We start from the raw sequence: 22547 nt of genomic DNA on the forward strand, positions 1-22547 counted from the left end.
GGGGGGGGGGGGGGGGGGGGGGGGGGGGGGGGGGGGGGGGAGTGTCACGTGCCTGTTCCGAGGCTGGGGCCGGCAGGCTTACCAAGAACATTTCCCCCACTTTCCAACCTACCTCCGAGGATTTGCCCCAGGGTCCTTGCCAGATGTGTGGAGTATGCGTCCCAGATGTGTTTGCATGGATATTGTCAATAATCTTTCGGAAGGGATGCTGCAGGTGCAACTGAGCTGGTAATTTTAGGATTTGAGGATTAAAAGCCAAGTGGAGCGCTTTCCTCATTCCCATGCCAACACCCAAGATGTAGAGTTTGGCGGGACCTGAGTGGAGGGAGAGAGACGGTGAAAGGGAGAGTGCAGGGTGGGGGCGGGAGAGTGTGCATGGGGACCCCTTGAAGACAGAGCTTCCGTGGTGGCCTGGAGCCCTCGCCACCGCACACGGATTCCCTGGGCAGGTCACTTGCAGGGCCCGGGCCCCACCGGTGACCCTCACACAGCCTGTCTGCTTGTCCAATACTGTCCTTGCTCTTCCTTCTTCTCTTCTGTGCTTTTGCAGCCTAACGCCTCTCCCTTTTCGCTCACAGGCTGGACCCTATCCATTTCTGCAGCTTTCTCAGTTTTAGCCCCCGGGCCATACATATTTTACCCCGAAATATGTCCAAATTTAGGTAAGCAGACACAACAACGACAAAAGAATGAAGCCGTTATAGCGGACAGATTAGTACCCTGGGGAGCAGCAGAGAAACCAGTGAGTCTAGAGAGGGGGGAGGGAGAAGGGGCAGAACATAAAGGAAGTAGCAAATCCACCAGCACCTGGCAGGAGTGTGGGGCTCTCTGGGTTAGCCTTAGCCGCATTTTCATGTCTGTGATTCCCTTTGCTCTTTTCGGGGGAACACGATGGGGTAGGCAGGAAAGGGGCCTCCTTTCCTGGCCTTTAAGAAAGGGAAGGTTGAAGCCGGGAGGGGCTTTCACAGGCCCTGTCAGTCGGCATCCTGCCTGCCACGTTGCCACGGAGATGTCCACAAAGTCCATGCACCACACAAGACACGGCCCTGCGTGTTCTGCTTCACATGTAAGCCCCAGACTCGCTTCCTGAAAGAGAGTTCTGGGTTTTCCCGTAATAGTGCTGGACCCCTTAGGTTGCTTATCCCAGCAGCATAGGATGGTTCCTACAGGAAATCACTCTTGACAGTTATGGGCCTCAGCAAGTGTTGCTTAGAAAAGGCTGGGGTCCAAGGCATGTCCAAGGTAGTGTGGCTTTAGGGGGCCCCGTGTCCATTGGGTTGAGAGTTGCTGTTACCCCATGGGCCACAGGACAACCTCCATAATGCTCCCGAGAAACATCCCCTGAGTTGCCCTCTGGACTCCCCTGCCTTGTCTTGTGATCCCTGGCTCCTCTGCAGTTCCCACCTTGGGTTTGTCCATCCCTGGTTTTCTTCTGAACTCTTACCTAGGTCACCCATGCTTGGTCACTGACTTGATTCAATGGCCCACCCTGATTTCCCAGCTCCCCTGTTGATGACATGTAATGCTCCTGGCATGAACTCTTGGGACTGATCCCCACTCTTGGTCAACTTCTGCCCCTCCTTTCTCATCAGACACTCTCTGCACACCCAGTATTTTCCTAACTTACTTTCTGCCAGTCCTCATAGTGTGAGGCCTGGGCTGGAGCTATCTCGGAGAAGTTACGAGGGCAGACCTCTAAGAGTAGTTTGGTGCTGTCTCCTCTCCCAACTGCACCCAACCCCCTCACCCCTGCTCTGTCTACACTTGAGACGAAATACGGACAGTACAGGGGTGCCTGGGTGGCTCAGTTGGTTAAGCATCTGCATTTGGCTCAGGTCATGATCCCAGGGTCCTGGGATCTAGTCCTGCATCGGGCTCCTTGCTCAGTGGGAAGACTGCTTCTCCCTCTGCCTGCTCCTCCCTCTGCTTTTGGTCTCTCTCTTCCTCTGACAATAAATAAATAAAATCTTCTAAAACAATACAGATTGTACAGGCACACGTGCCAACTGAGGGATGTAAGGGGTATTTATTGTGACATCTCTGAAAATGCAAAAGAAACAACCTAAATTTCTGTGAATAGGAATAGGTTATGATACAAGCAGATAATAGGGGGAAAAACAACTCCCTGTATAGAGACAGGAAATAATCTTGAAAACCAGTTTTTAAGTAAAAAAAAGCAAAGGGTAGAACATATGTAGACTTTGCTACCTTTTGTGTTAAAAACAAAAACAAAAACAGGAAATGATACTTACATAGGCAGGGAGTTTCTCTGGAAGGCAAAAGAAATAATGGCCACCTCTGGGGAAGGAACAGGAGTAACTAGGGGACGTGGTGTAGTAACATTTCCTTTCTGACCTTAGTACCATGTGCCTAAGTACCATGTCTAAGTACCATGTGTCTAATAATTCAAAAATCCTAATTAAAAACAAGATAAACACTATATGTGTGGAAATGTGGAAGTAGATGGGGCTTTGGGGATTACCCCTTAGTTGTACAAACTAGGACAGTAGGCCACAGAGGTGAAGAATTCATTCAAATTCCCACTACTACGAAGTGAGAGAGTTGTGACTGGAAACTTCATTGTCCTTTGGCACTATGCTTTAGGGAATGCGGTTTTCAAACCCCATGTAGCAGAACTTATAAATGTCAGGGTTGTAACCCAGGGCAAGACATTCGAGACTCAGTTTTTTCATCTGTAAAATGTGCACAATAAATTTGTCATGAAGATGAAATTAGGCAGTGCCTGTTATCCTAGCTAGTTCCTAGCATACAAAACATCGGATTAATGCCTATTACCATTATTTATTATTTTTGGCTATGATGGTGTTGGATGGGGCAGAGAGAGCTGGGAGGAAGGTTCTCATAGAAGCATCTGGAGATGAAGGCTTGTAAGGTAAAGAAAAATAAAATAGGGAGAGAGACTGACCCCTTGGTTCTTACTTATTCAGGTAGTCACTAGAGATTCTGAGAGAGTAAATGAGGCTTCATGTGGAAAATGTATGTTAGGGTGTATATGAGAGGGATATGGGGAGAGGAATGCCAGCTCTTTTCACTGCCAATTGTCACTAAAGGCCACCCGTGACCAGCACTGCCCCTTATGCTGAAAAATGAATGTGCAACCTGGGACCATCTGGTTGTACCATTTCTCTTTTATTCCTGATTATCCAAATGCCCTCGTTATTCCAGCTACCACATTTCCTTCCTTATTTTCTCTTCTTCTGGGGCCAGGGTCAAGTGGTGACTCAAAGCCTTCCTTGGAGGGGTGGATGGTTGAGCGTCCAGCTCTTGGTTTTGGCTCAGGTCATGATCTCAGGGTCGTGGGATCGAGCCCTGCATTGTGCTCTGTGCTCAGCAGGGAGTCTGCTTAAGATAATCTCTCCCTCTCCCTCTGCCCTGCTTCCTGCTCCTGCTCTCTCTCTCTTTCTCTCTCCAAAATAAATAAATTTTAAAAATAAAATAAGTAAAACTTAAAAAAAAAAAAAGCCTTCCTTGGAGAGGTGCCAAGCCCATCTTGCTGTTCTGGGCAGCTTTGCCCACAGTGCACCCGGGCTGAGGAGGAGTCCTGCAGAGCCAAGTTTCTGGAACCCATCCCCTCACCCTTCCCTTTCGTGACAGGAAGCCACCTCCTTATAGGCAGAGGAGCAAGGACAGGGGGTTCCCTCTCTTGTTCACCACTTGATGACTGGTAATCACCCTATTCCTATCTTATCGGAAGGAAAATGCCATGTGAGGTTTAACACTCGGGTTCTGCGACTGGCCCTCTTGGGTTCAAATCCTCCTCCGTGATTGCTCTGTGACTATGGGCAAGCCGTGTAACCTCTTTGCCCTAGTTTCCATCTGGAAAAATGGTAAGGGCAAATGAGATAATCCAGGTAAAAGACAGAGCACAGGACTTGTCTTGGTCAGTTCTCTAGGAAGGTTAGCCTGACATAGTGACAGCAGCCTCAGCTGTAGTAGAAGTAAGGGAATGAGATAAAAGGCAAGTCTGGGGATTCGAGGAAGGTCCGTGAGCACTGACCTCAAGGAACAGGGTCAGTACCACCAACTGCACCTGCAAAGGTGCTGCTCCCCTCCCCTCACCCCCAATGCCCTGTAAATGTCTCGTCGTCTCTGGTTGGATTATCAGTGAAGCATGCTATTTGGTCCCAATAGTTCTGCAAACAAGGGGACTCTAATGAAAAGATTGTTCTGTCCTCTAATGAAGGACAAACATCTTTTCCTGGTTCGGGGTGATACATGATGAATCAAAGGTCTTAACATAGGTTATTATTATTAACTTATTTGTTTCAAAACATATATATAGACAAAGCCACTTACCCCAGACAGAGGTCAATAAATAGTAGACATTTTTTAAAATCCTGCTTTTGGCAGAAACCTGTGAGGGACACTGGCTGCTGCAGTTTGTGATTGATTCTGATGGTTTTGGGTGGCATTTACCAGTGAGATTTTCAAGTGGATTCTGGGCTCTTGGAGGACACTGAGACGTTGGTCTGTATAACAACAACAACAACAAATTAGACTATGATCAAACAAACCTTTTTATAAATAAAATCAGAGGAATCCATCGTCATTGAGTCGCACAGATAGATAGCAGTGGCATGGGCCCTGCAGGGACCCCCTCCGACATTCCGCAGGGCGAACTGACCTCTGAGTAGAGAGCTTGGCTTGTAGCAACTGACTTTTCTATTTGCACAGCACCTTGCTCTTTAGAAAGAATTTTCCCATCCGTCACCTTATTGGATTAATTTTCTATGGCCCAAACTCATATGCTCTCTTCCTTGGCGGGCCCCATTTGAAGGATAAGCAATGCTATGCTATGGTAGGATGAAAACCTTCTGCTTACCTTACTGTGATCACTACATAGCCAAGGTGAGGGGAGATTTGTCAGATAATCGTCAGGCTCATAGTCCTTCCCTGCCCTGGGATGAGCCCCAGGATGGCTTTCCACACAATCGGAAATTCAAACAGAATAAACTTGCTTAAAGTTTCTTAATAGGGAAAGTTCTAAAAATGCTTTTTATGAAATACATTTAAATATTGGAGTAGATCCCTAAGGGAACTTCCTCCTGAGAACGTCGCCTTACAAACGAAGTACACGCTGTGTTTTTATTTAGAACCCAGGAAAATTTCTGTCAGATAATCCCAGAGAGACTCAGTACTCTGCACTATGTGGGAACGGACACTGAAACCCAATCAGTCACCCCAGTTTCTAAGAATTCTTCCACACTGATAGGTAACCTTTTATTAAAAATTAGGACAGTCTGGGACACCTGGGTGGCTCAGTCAGTTAAGTGTCAGAGACTTGGACTCTTGGTTTGGGCTCAGGTCATGATCTCAGGGTCGCAGGATCAAGCCCCACATTGGGCTCTGTGCTCAGTGGGGAGTCTGCTTCAGATTCTGTATCTCCTTCCATCCCTCCTCCTCAGATCCTGCGCTTCCTCACACAAGGGCACACACAATCACACTCTCTCAAATAAATAGATAAATAAATGAGTAAATAAAATCTTCAAAGAAAATTGGGACAGTGTGCATTCCTTTATACATAAGTGTTGCAAGGAAAGTAGTTCACTTCTAGTAGATACGAATTTAGGTTCATCCAGAAATGTTATTGAAATAGCATGAATCCCCTATAGGAGATGTTCTGGAATATCAGCCTTGACACAACAAAGCTTCTCAATGCCTTTGTGCAAGCTTATCTAACGTACCTGGTCAAGGCTAACCTGCCTGCATTTGTGGAAGGTTTCTCTCCGGGCTCTGATCCCGTGTTCAATATACTCCCAGCCTGAGCTCCATTTACGTTTAATCGATACTCAGTCACCCTGAACTGGAAAATCAAAGGCAGGGGACCAAGTTTACCACGGGATGCGTGTAGGATGTATTTAAAAATCATTGAAAACATGACATAGTGGCTTTATCTCCATGGCAATCTCAATTTTGTGTGTGTCCCTACAGATTTTTTTGAGGAAACAGAACAGTCAGCAGATATGTCCCTGGAAGAGGAAAGAAGATATGAAGATTCTAATATACAAAATACATTTGATACAGTGACCACAGGAGCACTCACTGCAAATTCAAGTTTCAGCGACTTTGACGAGGATGAGAATCAGTTAGAGTTTGTATTAATGGTGTTGATCCCACTGGTTTTATTTGCTCTCCTATTTTTATCAGTGATAATCCTTATAATACGCTATAAAAGAAAAAAAGCCAAACAAGGTAAATATTTTGTATGTTCCCATTTCTGGACAATTGCTTCACGTGTTAACAAACCATCCGTAAAACAAAATATTTTTTTGTTTCTTCTCCACAGAAACTTCTAGCCGAGGATCTCAGAGTGCCTTACAGACATGTGAGTAGGATCCTAACGCTGTCTGGAGTGGGGAGTGGGGGAGGAAAAAGAAGGGAGAGGTTTTAAAGTTGAACAACCAAGACTACATAAAATAGTAAATGATGACTATTCCCTTATTTTTCAAAAAGGGAATGGCTTCGGCCTAAATCGAGATTTAAAACACACAGCTGCCATCTCTGTACTTAATCCAGATGAGGGCCTTATCTAATATTGGCCAAGAGGTCCATGCAGCTTTCCCTAAATTGGAGGAAACATTCAAAATGGCGAAGCAGTAGGTCAGCTTGGGATTGGGGAAGGGAAGGTTGATACCCTGGGCTCGTCTCCACCGGAAGAGGATTCTTCTGTCATATATTCTGTGTATTATATATGATATATTCTGTATATTTCTGTTGAAGATACTGTTTTCTTCTCCATGCCCCATCCCAATCTGATTATGAAAAGACCCTAGTAAGCATGGTTCTTATTCTCATTAAAGCTATGCTAACTTTCGTATGAGATTCCTAGTAGGATGAAGATTACCAGCATCAGTCTGAAACCAATCTGATGGAGAATTCCCTAGGTCAGAGTTCTCTCTGTGTGTATTCAATTCCAAATCTAGGAGCAACAAATACTAGGTGTCAGGGTTTTCTAAGTCCAGAGCAGACTTGAGTACTTTTGGCTTGTACTGGTAAAAATGACTTAAAGTTGAAGCCTTTGGTTATTCCAAAAATCACTCAAGAATGAGACCATCACTAATGAGCTATATATTGATATGTATATACAAACTCACTCAATATCCCTCACACTCACTAACAGGGCACCTCTGGCTTTAAGATCGTGCCCTTGGCCTGCCGGGACTGGCTCACTGTCCTTGACCGGCAGAGCCTTTAAGCTCTCGGCAGGAGCTATAAATGGTCATTTTCCATTATACCAGAAGGTATGGTAAATGCGAGCTAGGGAAGGAGCACTGATGTGCGTTAGCTTTCTTGGCAGGAGCCAATATCATAGATTCCAAGGGAGTCAAAAAAAACACATGTTTCTCCACTGCTCCACTGCTTGAGAAACACGTTTCTCCACTAGGGTGACCTAGTAACAGTGGTCACATGGGAGCTCCTTTGTAAGCTAAAGAAAAAGGTAAAGCAAACAGAGCTGCTTGAACCCCATTTTTTTTAACCTCAGGGACAGTGAGAACTTCCTGCCTAAACCGCAGCCCAGTAGCCCATCTTATCTAACGATGTCATGGGGCTTGGGGGGCAGGATGGGGGTGTCCGTTCAAATGTGCATGCTTTCAGGCTCTAAATACAGAAAGGGATTTTTCATGGAACTTCACTGTGAGCATCTCCAAGTTCAAAAGCCATTTGCCATCAAGAACTGGCCTCCTTCTCAGAGGGCTCATGCACCCTGTACTGGAGCCACACTCCCAAGTATTTGCTGCTCCCAGAGCCTGGCTTACACGTTCACGATGTTTTCTTACATGACTGGTTGACACTACTCGCCTGTTTGGGATTTCCTTCTTGTCTGCTTGGCAACCTGCCACCTTCTTCTTCCGTGCCCAGTTCTGAAGTTTTTATGAAGCCTTGAGTAATCACTCCCTGGGCAAAATGAATGAATCATGGCCTCTTCTCAGCTCTTACAGACTGTGTTCTCACTTACGGTGCACAGTATTTATGTTGGCATAAGTTGGTGACTTGTCTTTTTTTTTTCTTTTTGGTCTCTCTTACTAGGTTATGTTCTCTTTAGGACCAAAAGAACCAAGGACTTGCCTTGTTTATCTTGTTTAATGGTGTGGTTTGGAGGTTAGAGTGTGGACTCTGGAACCACACTGCCTGGGTGGCTTTTTTTCCTAGCCCTATGACTTCTCTGATTCAGTTTCCTCATCTGTGAAATGGGCAAATCCAACACTGGGCTTACAGAGCCGTCGTGAGAAGTAAATGGATTCATCTATGTAAACCACTTAGGAAAAAGAGTAGCTGGCATGTTGTGTTAGCTGCTGCTTCTTATGATTACTGCCCCTTCAACCTGACACAGTGTGTAGCCCACCACATATATCAGTGGCCCGATAATTGTGGTTGAAAGAGCGAGTTCATGAAACTGTGTTAGCACTTTTTTTTTTTTTAGAAGAGCATCTACCTATTCCCAGAGATAAAGAGAAACTTGAAACTTATTCTTGATACAAATTGGCACATACTTTTTGTTTTAAATATACCTCACTTTAAGAGAAACAACACAGACATCTTAAGTTTTCAAAACAATTGCTTATCACAAGTTTTGATAGAGCTTTATTTGAATATTTCCTTTACTATAGATATGGATGGTTCACTGCTTAACAAATGGGTATCTCTTCAAACAAACTAAATGCTGGAAAGTTGATCACTCCTGTCTGCTGAAGTCCATATTTAATGTTATAATGCAAGTCAATTAAAAGAGAGAGGCGCCTGGGTGAAGTTGGTTAAGTGTCAGATTCTTGATTTTTGGCTCAGGTCATGCTCTTAGGGTTCTGAGATCGAGCCCCATGTCAGGCTCCATGTTCAGCAGGGCATCTGCTTAAGATTCTCTCTCCCTCTTCCTCTGCACCCCCTCCCCAGCTCTCTAAAAAATAGATAAAAGGAGACAGTTCAAATTAACAAAATCTGATTTAAATATTTTTTTTTCCCAGGAGAAATAAAACTGTCTCGCTGGGTCAGACCAGCATTTTGCTTGGAAAGCATCTAAAACAATGTTTTGTGGGAGGGCATGGATGACGTCCCCTCAGCAATTTAGAAATAGACACATTTGTTCCCCGCCCTCCCCCAAGTGAATAGAGCCTGGTGTGTTCTTCATCACCAGGAAGTAAGCCTGTACATTTGATGACAGGGGAGGACCTGGCCAACACCTGTAGCAAGAACCCTTCTTCCGACTGGCAATCACATTCTTCCTTTGGGCTTGTCCATTTCAAGTCCAGGAGAAGGAAAGTGCTGGGCGGTAACTCTGTTCTACTGTCCTTCCTAGACCTCCAGGAGTTACATTTGCAGTTGTTCTTATTTAACATTTATTAAGGGTCTCCATGGGTTGTGTCTCTACGAGAGCTGCAGGGAAAACAGCTGGCAGGAAAGCCTCACTTTAGGCAGGCTGTGACGTCTTGGCACCTGGCACGGCTCAGTATATCTCCAGAAAGACACTCTCTCTCTTGCTGAGGGTTCCGAGTGGGAAAAAAGCTTAAGCAAGTCAGTCTCTTATGGGGCTCTGGCCCCCACTGCGAAGGCCTCCCCCCTGCCCCGCCAGCCCAGCAATCCCACCACCAGAGGTGCACAGAAGAGAGTGACTGACCGTGGGGCGTGGGTGGCTAAGTGGGAGTAACTGGGAACTGGAGGGGGAGGACAAAGTGGGAAGGAGGGTATGGAATGGAAGAGCTGTAGGAGGAAAGATGGAATTAAGAGCAGATGGAGGTTGTGTAAGAGGTGCATTTGCCCTCCGGTTGCAAAGGGAGTAGATGGCTATTAATAAAGACATAGAGGCCAGGTGGAGTGGTGCGGGCAGCGCCTGATTGCTGGGGACATGTAATTGGTCTCCCTCCTGGCTTAATGCTCCGCACCGGTGAGCTCTCCCAGATGTTTTTCTGTTGCCATGGCGGCTGGGCCAGGGGTAATGGTCTCAGAGCAGGGGAGAGGAGGCCACAGAAGGCTCTCTGCTCTGTTTGAATACTGATTACAGGAGCCTCGTGTTTAGTGCGTCTGGAGCACTTTTGTAATGGGTTTTTAAACTTTTCTGTCGTCTGCATGCAGGGTTGGCTTTCACTTGCCACAAAGCCTGCAGGCGCTCAAATTATAAAGATAAAACCCTGCCTTCCATGGTGGGGCTGTGGGGCCACTTGCTCTCTGAGAAATTAGAGTATGTTTGGGGGTTGGGCTTGTTACTAAGCAGGAAAGGAGAGGGAGGGAAAGGGGGGAAGTGACACAACAGAGGGAGGGATCCTATGGGTCACCTGTAGGAGAGGCTCAATTGTGTGGTAAAATCCCTTAAGGAAATAGCATGTCAATTTGAGATTTTAAAAATACATAAAAAATGCAAGATGCATATACTCCCCTCTCCCCAGTCCAAGTGTCTGAGGATCAGGCATCTGCAGAGAGCTTCCGGTTCCTACCAGGGCCAGAAAGGCATAACCCAGAGGCCCTGGAAGGTAGGCAGTCATGGCACGAAACTTCCATCTGTGCCTAGCTTTCCTGGATCAGCAACACCATGGAAGCTTGCCAACCCCAGGGAATGACACCGGCTCCCAGCTTCCAGGAGCGTGGCTCCAGGTGCCTGCCGGCTGCGTTTCCTCGATGGGGATCTGCGTTTCTGCAGGCCTGGCCAAAAGAGACCCCTGACTTTCGAGGATCGGGAACATCTGACTGTTCGGGGGAACCTCTGCAAAGTGGTTTGCTTCTCCATGGTTTCACATCATAGAAGGTGCTGGGGGCCTATGCTCTCCAGTCACGTGTCATCACTGCCTCGTTTCTCTGGAGGCATCCGTTTCCCGGCCAAGCAAAACAGAGCTGGAACCAGGGCCCCGGGGTCTGCTTCTTGCTGCACGTTCATGTGGAGCCCGATGGGCATTTGATGTCCTGTTACCCGGTTCTCACGTCGCCCGCAGCAACACAAAGCTGGTTTGCTCAAAGCTGCACTTTTATAGCATTACGGAAGTCTGAAGCATTGGACATGAATTTAATCTGTGCTGGACCATCGACATTAAGACCTTCTCATTTATTCAATACCCATTTACCGGGTGTTTGCCGGCTACTGTGTTAGCTGGATGGAAGGTGAGGGGACATCAGGGCGAACAAGAGCGGCATGATCTCTGTCCTTCTGGAGCTATGTTTTAGCCAGAGACACAGACAAAATTAAGCTGATGAATTGATCAGCGACAAATTGGGTCAAACGCTATAAAGGAGTAAGAAAGGTGCTGGGCTGGGGAGCAACGGGAAGGTGGGCCCTCCTTCAGATATAGGGTGCTCCTTGAGGAGACAGTATAAACTGAGACCAGAAGGGGAGTGAAGAGTCCAGCCAAGCAAGCAGCAGGGGTGAGAGCAGAGTTCGAGGGGAGCCCTTGACGGAGGTTACCACAGCCTGCTCCGGGACAAAGGGACAGTCACGGTGTTGGGCTTGATGTGTCACAAGGAGAGATGCAACAGTGATTTTTTTTTTTAAAGATTTTATTTACTTATTTGACAGAGGAGAGATCACAAGTAGGCAGAGAGGCAGGCAGAGGGAGAGGGAGAAGCAGACTCCCGCCGAGCAGAGAGCCCGATGCGGGCCTCGATCCCAGGACCCCAGGATCATGACCTGAGCTGAAGGCAGAGGCTTTAGCCTGCTGAGCCACCCATGTGCCCCAACAGTGATGTTTTGAATGGGACATTTTGGGGCAGGGGACCAAGGAGCCATCCCTCTTGTCTCATTCCTACATGCCTTCCCTCGCACTGTTTTCTTCTTTATATGGATTAAAAAAATAAAAAGGGATAAACTTCTGATTTGAGGTAAACACTCTCAGAGGACCATCTTATCTTAAAAAAAACAAACAGATTTTATATGGATGAGGACTTCGTTTCAATATGGCGCATGTCTGACTCAGGCTAACTATTGCTCCTTTAAAAATGCTATTTGAAGTCATCTCTTATCTTCGTAAAGGAGTTTTCAGCTGTGGTTGAAATAAAAAGTTGTTACGGACAGTGAAAGCTAACATGACCTTTGTATTTTCTTCTCTTTAGGTGAACTGGGAAGTGAAAATATCAAAGTGTAAGTCCTCGTTGCCTGTGACCCAGCTCAGTGAGGACAGGGATATCAGGGAGAGGAGCAGATTAGAGAGCCATCTGCCTTTTTAGGAGTTTTTGTTCAGACACCCTTGAGGGATCCTTGAGGGTCTCTTATTTCCTGGACTCCAGGAGAGGGCCCTGAGCAGCCTACTAGGGGAGGGGGGTGCACACTAGTCCTCCAACCCCAATTCAGGAATCTGGGCAAAGAACAAGGTCCTCTTCAGAAAAAAAATCTCTTTTGACTGCTAACAGTTCCAAATGCATTGTAGTTCAATACTCTGATACTGGGTGTATTTCAAGGACATCAGTTCGTTTATTCTGGTTAAACATTTTATCACTAGGAAAGATAGGTTCCCTGGTATTAAAAGAGGAAAGCCCTGGTAAAAGCCTAAAGTTCATGTGGCAGAACCACATTGGGTTGGAGGGAGAAGGGGACTGGTGGGGGAGAGGAAAGAAGGATGGAGCAGGGAGTGGGGGGACAGAGTGAGAGACAGAGAGAGGGAGAGGGAGGGAGGGAAAGGGGAGAAAGAGGGTAAGGAGGAGAGGGAGAGAGAGAGCAAGATTCCACTAGAAGAGTGTTCTGGGACCCTGTCACCACCCCCGCCCCCACCCCCGCTTCCCGGGCCAGCAACCCGGCTTCTTTAGACACTTTGCTCACTTCCTCCACATGGTGTCACGCCCATGCTGCGGTTCAGAGCTGGTGGTCCTCCTCCCAATACCATTTACATTAACAATGACTTCTTTCCCATAATTGTGGATTCGGAGCCCTGGTAAGTGAGGTCTGGTGGGTTTCTGAAAGCAAGGGCTCTATTTCTCCATGACAGAAAAGCCTGGGAATTGAAAGGAGAGGTGAGGAAAACAGCCTGTTCACAGTGGCCCCTTGACCTGGGGCACAGATCAGAAACCTCAAAGAAAGGGAAGTGAAATTAAGCAAGGCAAAAATGCTCAACAGGGCAACTCCCCTGAGGCTCGTCATGATGGAAGGCTGGCACAACTTTGTACCTTCTAGGGGGCGGTCAGAGTCTCCTGGGCTCCCTTTGAGCTCCCTCTGTGCCCTCCGACTTTGGATCGGTGATAGAGGAAGGTTTGTTTTAGTTCTAGCCTTTATTCCTTTTAGAGTTTGGTATGGTGAAGAGGGCATACCCCACCCTCCCCCCATCTGCCCTGGAGTGTCACTCATGAGATCAAGTTCACCTTTCCCCCACACAACGTTCCAGGCTCTCCCAAAAGGAAAAGATCACCCCACGCTTCTTTGGGTTCCAACACGGTTTTTGCTTCCCTTTAGCCCCATTTTTGAGGAGGACACACCCTCTGTTATGGAAATCGAGATGGAAGAGCTTGACAAGTGGATGAACAGCATGAATAAAAATGGTATGGTCACCGGGGCGCCTGGGTGGTTCAGTGGGTTAAGCCTCTGCCTTCGGCTCAGGTCATGGTCTCAGGGTCCTGGGATCGAGCCCCGCGTCGGGCTCTCTGCTCGGCAGGGAGCCTGCTTCCTCCCTCTCTCTCTGCCTGCCTCTCTGCCTACTTGTGATCTTTGTCTGTCAAGTGAATAAATAAAATCTTAAAAAAAAAAATGGTATGGTCACCTAAAGTTGCTTTTTCTGTCTTCTCTAGTCTGAGAAGGCTGCGGGGTTTTAGAAATACCCGTAAATCCTGGAGTGTGACGGTGTGAGCCCGATCCATGTTAGATCTGGAACAAGGAGATCATGAACCCGGGTCTGACCATCCTTGAAGGCGGCATCACTTGGTGCCATTTGTTTTTATTTTTGTGCGAGCTTTTCAAATGACCTCTTTAAAGAAGCAAATGGTATTTTTTTTATTTTTCAAGAGAGGAACTCTCCAGGTCCAAATTATCTGGAAAAAGTCAGCATCTGACTGTAGAATTTAGAGATCTATGATTTTAATCTGCATATGGTTATAAAACTTTACCACATATAGTTTACATAGATCAGTGCTGTCCAGTACAACAGATGCCAGCCATATGTGACCATTTAAATTAAAATTTTAAAAAATGAAAGAAAGTTAAAAATTTTGTTCTTCCATCACTCTAGCCATGTTTTGAGTGTGTGGTAGCCACTTGTGGCTTGTAACTACTATATTATACAGCGCAAATCTAGAACATTTCCACCACTGAAGCAAGTTCTATGGGACAACGCTAATATAGTGGTATTACAAATATTCTCCTTAACTTATTTCCCAGTTGATATCTGGCAGTAATTGTATGTGTTCCTTACTTTTCCTTAAATTAATATTTGGATTTAAAAATGATGGTAGCTGTTCTTTCCTCTTTAAATTTCCTTTAGAAAGTCAATAATTTTTTTAAATTTAAGGATTATTTATGTATTTATTTGGCAGAGAGAGACACAGCAAGAGAGGAAACACAAGCAGGGGGAGTGGGAGAGGGAGAAGGAGGCTTCCTACTGAGCATGGAGCCCGATACTGGATCGATCCCAAGACCCTGAGATCATGACCTGAACGGAAGACACTTAACGACTGAGCCACCCAGGCGCCCCCAATCAATAAATTGTTTTTAATGCTCCAATTAAATGAATAAATCCATGATTTATTTTACCATATCATTCGTATTTTTAGCACTCATCTTTTAAAAAAACCCTGGGATCTATCATGTTCAACAACAGTGAAGTCCAATTCCAGAGACCTGTCATTAGAATGATTGTACCAGAGGCTTTATCAACATAAAACTTTCCAAAAGATTAGAACCCTTCAGGAACTTGTACAGTTTTGAGCAGAACTGTTTTTCATAGCCCAATATTGAGGAAAGAATGGCTCCATAGGGCATTTACGGATAGGAGCGGGTCACAGAGATAATCTTGAAGGTAGTTTCATTTTGTTATTTTTAGTTTATAAAATATGCATATATAATATAATATGGAAAATGCAAAAAAAAAAAGTAGAAAGGAGAAAAAAATACATACTATCCAAAGATAACCTTGCTTATTTCCTTTTGTGCCTGAGATCATTGTAATACAAAATCAGGATCCTAGCACACTCACTAAACCAGAAACCTGGAAAAAAGCACTTCTATTTCACCACCACAGCAGAGCGTTATTTTGACACATGCATGATGGAGGGGTGGATTTTGTTTTTCCTTAAAAGTAACTGTGGCATAATAGGAGAGAGCTCTGATGGCTTTAAGAAGGTTAGTCATTCCTCAGTTTACCTGTGGCTTTTCGATTGGGCACCTTGACTGAAATCATTCTGCAGGCACATCAGGACCTCTGGTAAAGCTATTTTATTCCAGTGTCTAACCTGAAACATGCAAATTCTAGCTCTTGGAGCCACAGTGGGGTTCTTCAGGGACTGAATAAGCAAGCGGTGATGAGTTGTGCCCTTTCCAACCAGGCCAGAGGCATGTTGAAGTCTTGTATCTGTGCTACTAATGCTTTTTCCATTTCAGGAGCCTTGCCATCATTAATCTTTTAACCTCTGGAAGTCCCTAGTGAGGCCATTTCTGCACAAGGAACTGTACAGATCAGGGAAATGTGATGCTCAAATATATGAGTTTTGTGGCTAGAAGACAGAATTTTGGTGACTAATAATGGGTTTGTTGTTTTTTTTTTTTTTTCTGTCCTAGCTGACTGTGAATGTTTACCTACTTTAAAGGAAGAGAAGGAATCAAACCACAACCCAAGGTACTTCTAGTTTCCACTATTGATGAGAGGTCTATGGGGGTGGGGATGGGAGACTATGGGTGAGACCTTTTCCTTACCGTCTCTTTGCCTGTAAATTTCATGTGACGATTTACATGGATATACGTGTGTGTCATATGGAGAAAAGAAAGTGTGAGTTATGGCAAATAGGAAAATGCAAAGTAAACATCCTAGTGGCTCCATCTTCAGAAGCAAATTAGCGCTGGCATTTTCTTGCCCTTCGAAAGAGACACTGTTGAGTCGGCTTCCATTTTAGTCATAAAACTTTGTGATTATAACAAACTATAGGCTTGTTTAGCTTGGATGAAGAGATGTTTGGTAAGGAAAACAGATGGAAGTGGCCATCTTAAAGGGAATAACTGTACATAAAAGTGAGCAAAATGGACATATAAAAAAACAAGGCAAAACAAAACCCCACCTGGATTGGGTCGTTTGTTACAGGAGAGAAATTAAATGAGAATTTAATAAACATATTCTATCCTACCACTAGGTGGCTCTGCTTGATAGAAGATTTTGGCCTCTAGGACTCTGGTGGTGTTCAGCACCCCTTAATGGTGTTTAACTGTTATCTTTTGGGAGGATGGAATGACCATGTTTGAGGTCTTTTTGATCAGAGAATTGTTATTCGGGACGTGAGAAGTGTCGCAGTAGGAAGGATTGATGACGCAGCAGCTCGGTCCCTTATCCCACATTGCACCACTGTGATTTGGGGGGCAGCAAGTTGTTGGTAGGGGTGACTCAGAGGTGATCAGCGAGCAGAGAATGTGACAGCCTGTGACTGGGACTTCATGCTTCTGTGGGACTAAATAGAAGAAACTTTCGAGCAGGATAAACACCACCAGTCTCCTCTCCCTTCATGTTAACCAAAGGTCCTGTTCTTGTCATCTTAAATGCTTCCAGAATGCAGTCACTTGTCACTGGGCAGTCCCTGAGGCTGGAGCATCACAAGGGAAGACTGGTTGTTGATAGTGATTGGGGCAGTCAGATGCTTGTCTTCTGGACCCTTCTTCTGCACCTTTCCCTCAACCCCGTCTGAGACGTGGTCACTCCCCCCATGTCACACATCAGGCCCTCACATTCTTACTGAGGCACACCTCAGCTTTGACAAGGAAATCCACTTCCTATTGAATATTTCAGTCATTATTACCTCTCCAGGTATCTGTATGTTAAAAATTTGTCACTGGCTCAGAAAAGAGCCTATCCTGTTTAAATGAGATGCCAGACATTAACAAGCAGAGGAGAGAAAAGAAAATGCTAGGGGAATATCACAAAGGAAATTACAAAAGAGTGTTTTCCCCACATTTTAATCTTACCTAAAAATGAGTCACTGTGTATGTTTCGTGTGGGGCTCACCCACATCACCACCAAAACCCTATAAATATCTTGTTACTGTATCTCTGACGGGCACCCTCACATGATGCAAAACATCAGTGGTTTTTAGGTACCTGCCTCTTGATCTTTGAAATTGTTGGCAACATAGAAGAAACGGAATGTTAGAGTATTATAGGGTTGTGAAAGCATCTTAGAAATCACGTTTCTGAAATATTGAAAGGTTGGTCCTGGGAATAAACTTGAGCTCGTTTCTGCCTGTATGACAAAAAGCCTTAAGCTATTTGGAGGGCTGCTTTATGCTAAACTATGGTTTTCAAGGTGTATGTCTGCATTCCTCCATTGGTCCAGAACTATCTGGTTTCAATTCATAGGACAACAGCCTGGCTTCACCTCGTTCCCTCTCGGGGAAGCCAGCACTGGCGTGTGGGAACAACAGTGGTGCGTCCCTAGGCTTTGGTATATAGGTGCTTTCTGATTACTCAAAGAGCAGTACAAGATTATAAAGCAAATCTAATTGTTAGTTACTAAAAACTTGGAAAGATACAAGGCACTTAGAACAAACCCTGCCACAAAATAAACTCTCAATAAGTACCGGTATTATTATTGTTTTTAAAGATTTTATTCATTTATTTGTCTGAGAGAGAGCACGTGCATGTGTGAGCCTGAGCAGGGGGAGTGGCAGTCTGGGGGGTGGGGGGGAATGTAGGCTCCCTGCTGAGCAGGAGCCTGGCATGGGACTCAATCCCAGGACCCTGAGATCATGACCTGAGCCCAAGGCAGACGCTTAACCCACTGAGCCACCCAGGCATCCCTGGTATTATTTTTTTTTTAAAGATTTTATTTATTTATTTGACAGACAGAAATCACAAGTAGAGAGAGGCAGACAGAGAGAGAGGAGGAAGCAGGCTTCCCGCTGAGCAGAGAGCCCAATGTGGGGCTTGATCCCAGGACCCTGAGATCATGACTTGAGCTGAAGGCAGAGGCTTTAACCCACTGAGCCACCCAGGCACCCCCATCCCTGGTATTATTATTATTAACTTAAATTTGATATACATAAATTCACTGCCTTATGCGCTAAGGAGACTGTGTCCAAGGGGCCAGGCACATCCATATCTGTGGTTGGGCATTTAAAAAAAAAAAACAACAACAAAAAAAACTTGCTATTTTAGAGCAGTTTCAGGTGTACAGCAAAATGAGCAGAAATGACAGAGGGTTCCCACATACTCTGCACTACCTCCCTGACTATTGATGCTCCATAGCAGAGGGGTACACTGGTCACAATTGGCTAATGTACTTTGACACATCATTGCCCCCAAAGTTCCCCACTGGCTTTTCCCTGTGAGACTCATCCTTCCTCTCCCATTCAGGCAGCGTGCTGTAGACCACAATGCTTCAGAAAGTACTCACTGGAGAGTGAGTTTAGTAGAAAACACGTGTCTCCCTCCTCTTACTGCATTAAGACTCCCAGAACCCATTTGAAGTGTTCAATCCTTCTTGATGCTAGAAATACCCTCTGACACAGAACCTCCATTATATATAAAGTCCATGTGCTTCTAAAAAAAGGAGTCCACCTGGTCACCATGCTACCCTTAACGCACCACACGGGGTGTGAAGACTTTTCATTAGGGTCCTTAGTCTCAGGTCTTTCAGTTCTTTTCCCACATATCCCATTGGCCAGCCATTGTTCATTACCTTGCCCTGTCCTCATGAAATGGACGTTTTCTCTGACGCTGTGGAATCTAACATTTAGCACAGGACTTTCATAAGGGCCAGAGACATAGGAAGCACTCTGGGAAGTTTACACTAGGGTTTTCATGTCTTTAGAAAATCAATAAGATAAAAAGGACTTGTGGAGGAGGGGGAGTTTTATGTTGTTATTTCCTACCTTAGCATTTCTCCCCTAATTCTTACCTATTATGTGTGAAGCATTGTGGGAGTAGTGGGAATAGCGTCAGTGGAATAGTGTCTAGGGAGTACAGTGGGGCAGTGGGAGAGGTCTGCCTGGAGCTGAAGAGAATTCCATCAGTAGCATTGTTCAGCTTTTCCAGCACTCAATGATAACAGAAAGCAGATATATTGAGTTGGTTTTATTACTGTTTAAATTCTCTGTAAAGAATGCACTGCCTTATTGTCTACTCTTAAACCTCCCAGCATCTTCTTAAATGTCACTAGATAGTTGTAACCACATGAAGGATAGAATTCCTTTCATCACAGTGCTTAAGGTCTAGCCATCCTGTCCCTTCTTCCCGAGGCCTTTAGAATCAGACAATTTCCTGCAAGCGTTTCTGTCTTGGCAAGCTTAGGTGAATAACCACAGAAAAGGAAACACAAATATTAGCCACTTGTCCATCTTCTTTCCCTTTATGCCAATTGGCCACAGTGATGAGTTCATATTGAGTAATAGCATTGGGAAAGACTAGGGGGAAAATTGATTTGGTTCCTTCCAAGTGGATTTAGAATTTTGAAGGCACATTAATAACAAAAAAACAAGAAAATATTTATACAGCATTTTATACATACCAGAAGCCTAGGTACTACCACCTAGGAAGTTAGCTAGTCAGAGAGGGTAAATAACAGCATACCTGTTCCGATTTTGTAATGATTCTACTGTTTATTTTATGATTCATGTCTGAGCTCAGTGACATAAAAATGGATCGCTTCAATATTTCTTGGGAAAATCCAGGTTAGTTTAATAAAGAATTTTGTGAATTTCTTCCTGTTTCTGCTCTTCTCTTTGTCTTTTTTTTTGGGGGGGGGGGAAGTATGATTGTTGATGTAGTTTTACAAAATATATTTGCTGAACACCTAGTATGTGCCTGGCATGGTCTGCATCATGCCAGTTCAACCAGTTAGAATAAAATAATCTGTATGAGTAAACCTGGAATCAGAGAGGTTAAGTGATTTGTCCAATTTACACAGCAAGTTTATGATAAAACTCAATGTGTCTTTTAAAACTACATTTTCATTTACATTTATTAACTGGTTAAGATAAGAGACATTCCACATATTGAAAGACAAATTAGAGATGAAAAAATAGGAGGGACATTCAGCAGTAAGAAAGACAGCCACCATGAAGTTATTAATACCTGACAGTATTTGGTGGGTGGCGTAGCCATCATCTCGTACAGTCATTGACAAGACTGAACCATTAATAGTGAGAAAAGAGCAATTTTGGTGAACTGTTTTGGCTTCTCCACTCAAGTATATCTCAGTGGCCACTTCTAGTTATTTTCTTCGTGAGTTTCTTTCCTTTCTTCCTTTCTAGTTTCTCAAAAGTCCTTTAAAACTCAACAAGTATTCAATAGGAAGTATGTTTAAGTGGCAGCTGGTTTTCCTCAAATCTGAGGGATGTCTTATGAGGGATAAAAAGTAACATCAGAGGGCACAGAGTAACCGCTTATAATCCCGCAGGATGATAACCTCAAATAACACCGTTAAATGCAGGTGTTGTACGTGTGTGCATGTGCGTGCCTGACGTGCGTGTTGTGGGAGAGAAGATGTATTAAATTTAATAAACCACAGCATTACTTGAAGAGTGGCCCAGACTGTGTCAGCTGCAGGCATGATCTATGTGTGTTGGATGAATTTAGGCCTGGCTGTGATGTTAGCCAGATGTGTGACCTGTATAAACACCCCCAACCCCATCCCTACACCTCCAATCCCTACCCCCTGTCCCGTGCTGGCCTCTTTCGGGAAGGAGAAGGGAGGGTATATTGGAGAAGAGAAAGGGAGCATGATCTAATTGTTAGGTGACTTTATGCCATACTGAGCTCTGCACTGCCCCCAAACCAAGTTTGGGAGCATCCTAACATGAGAAAGGTTTAATGCCATCTTTGGAGCCAGGGAACATCGGCCGTGGTCCTATGGAGGGAGCTGGTCAGGAGATACTGGTCAGGAGAACCAAGATGGCTGATCTGCTCCCGCCGACGACCCAGGGGCGGTTAGGAAACAAGGTGTTCAGAGCCGACTCTGTCCTCATTTCACTGTGAGCGCTCCAATTAAATGCTTTCTTACAAATCGTAAGATGAGGCTTTGTCATAGTTCAATTTGTTTTTACAGTTAGTAGTAGGCCTGTTACTATAAAGGCTGTTGGGGAAGCTGTCCCACATTCTTAAAATATCTATGTAACACTCCGAGAAAAAATTACTCACGATTGCCACTGTCGTTGACAAGCTGCCAGAATTAACACTGAGGCAAGCAACAGAGGTTTGAGGCAGGATCCCTGACTTTATTTGTTGCAATCGTGTGGCGGTTTGCCAAGGTATTTTTGACAGGGAACTCGAGGGTTTGCCAGCGTTAAAAACGCCCGGCCTTCCTTCATGGTTTCCTGGAGATGATAAACGGCTGCTGAGGACAGCAGGGATCACACTAACTAGATAAAGGAAGGAACGAGAGAGAGAGAATATCTCCAGGCCCGGGTGGTGGGCCTGACCCCAGGGTGCCGACTTCCTCCCAGGCCCGCACCCCTCCGGTGAACACAGGCCTGTAAGTGTTGGACACTAGGCATGACCTGATGCCCCTGAGGCAGCGGGTGTCGGCTTTGAGAGCGTCTTGTGTGGCAGGACCCGTCACACCACTCACAGACCACGCAGCTGAGCAGGGTGCCACGTGTGGGCTCCCGGGCTCTTGGTGCTCGCAGGAAACAAGTTCTGCTTGGTGGACAGTGTCACAGGTTACACCTTCAAAATGCTCACAGGGTGTTCTCAACAAACCCCACGGAAGTACATTCTCCTCAGAAATGGGAAGTTTGTTTTTGGAAGATGGTTTCTTAAAGCCTTTGGATGTTGGAAGCAGTGTTGAAGCTTATGTTGAACCAACAAACATTTGTTAACGTAGACTCTGCAAAATAAGAATAATACATGTTCACACGTTTGTAGGTCAGGCCGGTAGAGCAGTGACTTCCTGAGATTTGCTCTCTTCTTCTTCTTCTTTTAAGATTTTATTTATTTATTTGGCAGAGAGAGAGAGAGAGAGAGAGCACAAGCAGGGAGTGGCAGGGAGAGGTAGAGGTGGGCTCTCTGCTGAACAGGGAGCCCGATGCGGGACTCGGTCCTGGGACCGTGGGATCATGACTTGAGCTGAAGGCAGAAGCTTAATCGACTGACCCACCCAGGCACCCCTCACTTATTCCTTGCAACAACGCTATGAAGTGCATAGCATTATTATATATGTTTTGCGGGTGAGAGGAGAACAGAAAAATAAGGCTAAGAAAAGTGCACTTGCCCAAGGTCACCCAGCAAGGAAGTGGCTGGACCCTGGTTCAAGCTCTGGCCACCTGACCCTATGCTCTTTTCTACTTTGTAAAAGAGCCACTGTTAGCACGTACTAGCATGTGTACTGCTGTAAACGCAACAGGAGATGTTTAATACCGAGGCATAAACTTAACCAAAAAATAGATGGCATAATGTAAAAAGAAACTGTTCAGTTTTATGGAGGGACATAAAAGAT

General features: G+C 45.2%; 1 protein-coding gene across 2 annotated transcripts in view; it reads left to right on the top strand.

Moving 5' to 3' along the window:
- The window catches only part of LOC111152601 (transmembrane protein 154), a 41950-nt gene that overhangs the window by 14528 nt on the left and 4875 nt on the right, over positions 1–22547 (top strand). The window contains exons 3-7 of one of the 2 annotated variants that reach the window (XM_022511123.1): positions 5953–6213; positions 6308–6346; positions 12049–12076; positions 13379–13464; positions 15692–15749. In XM_022511123.1, the coding sequence (XP_022366831.1) occupies positions 5953–6213; positions 6308–6346; positions 12049–12076; positions 13379–13464; positions 15692–15749 (472 nt within the window). The remainder of the gene's footprint in view (positions 1–5952; positions 6214–6307; positions 6347–12048; positions 12077–13378; positions 13465–15691; positions 15750–22547) is intronic. The other variant, XM_022511132.1, reaches the window with a different exon arrangement.

The sequence above is a fragment of the Enhydra lutris genome, unplaced genomic scaffold, assembly GCF_002288905.1.
Source record: "Enhydra lutris kenyoni isolate GAN:26980312 unplaced genomic scaffold, ASM228890v2 scaffoldscaffold3, whole genome shotgun sequence".
In the NCBI taxonomy this organism is placed as follows: domain Eukaryota; kingdom Metazoa; phylum Chordata; class Mammalia; order Carnivora; family Mustelidae; genus Enhydra; species Enhydra lutris.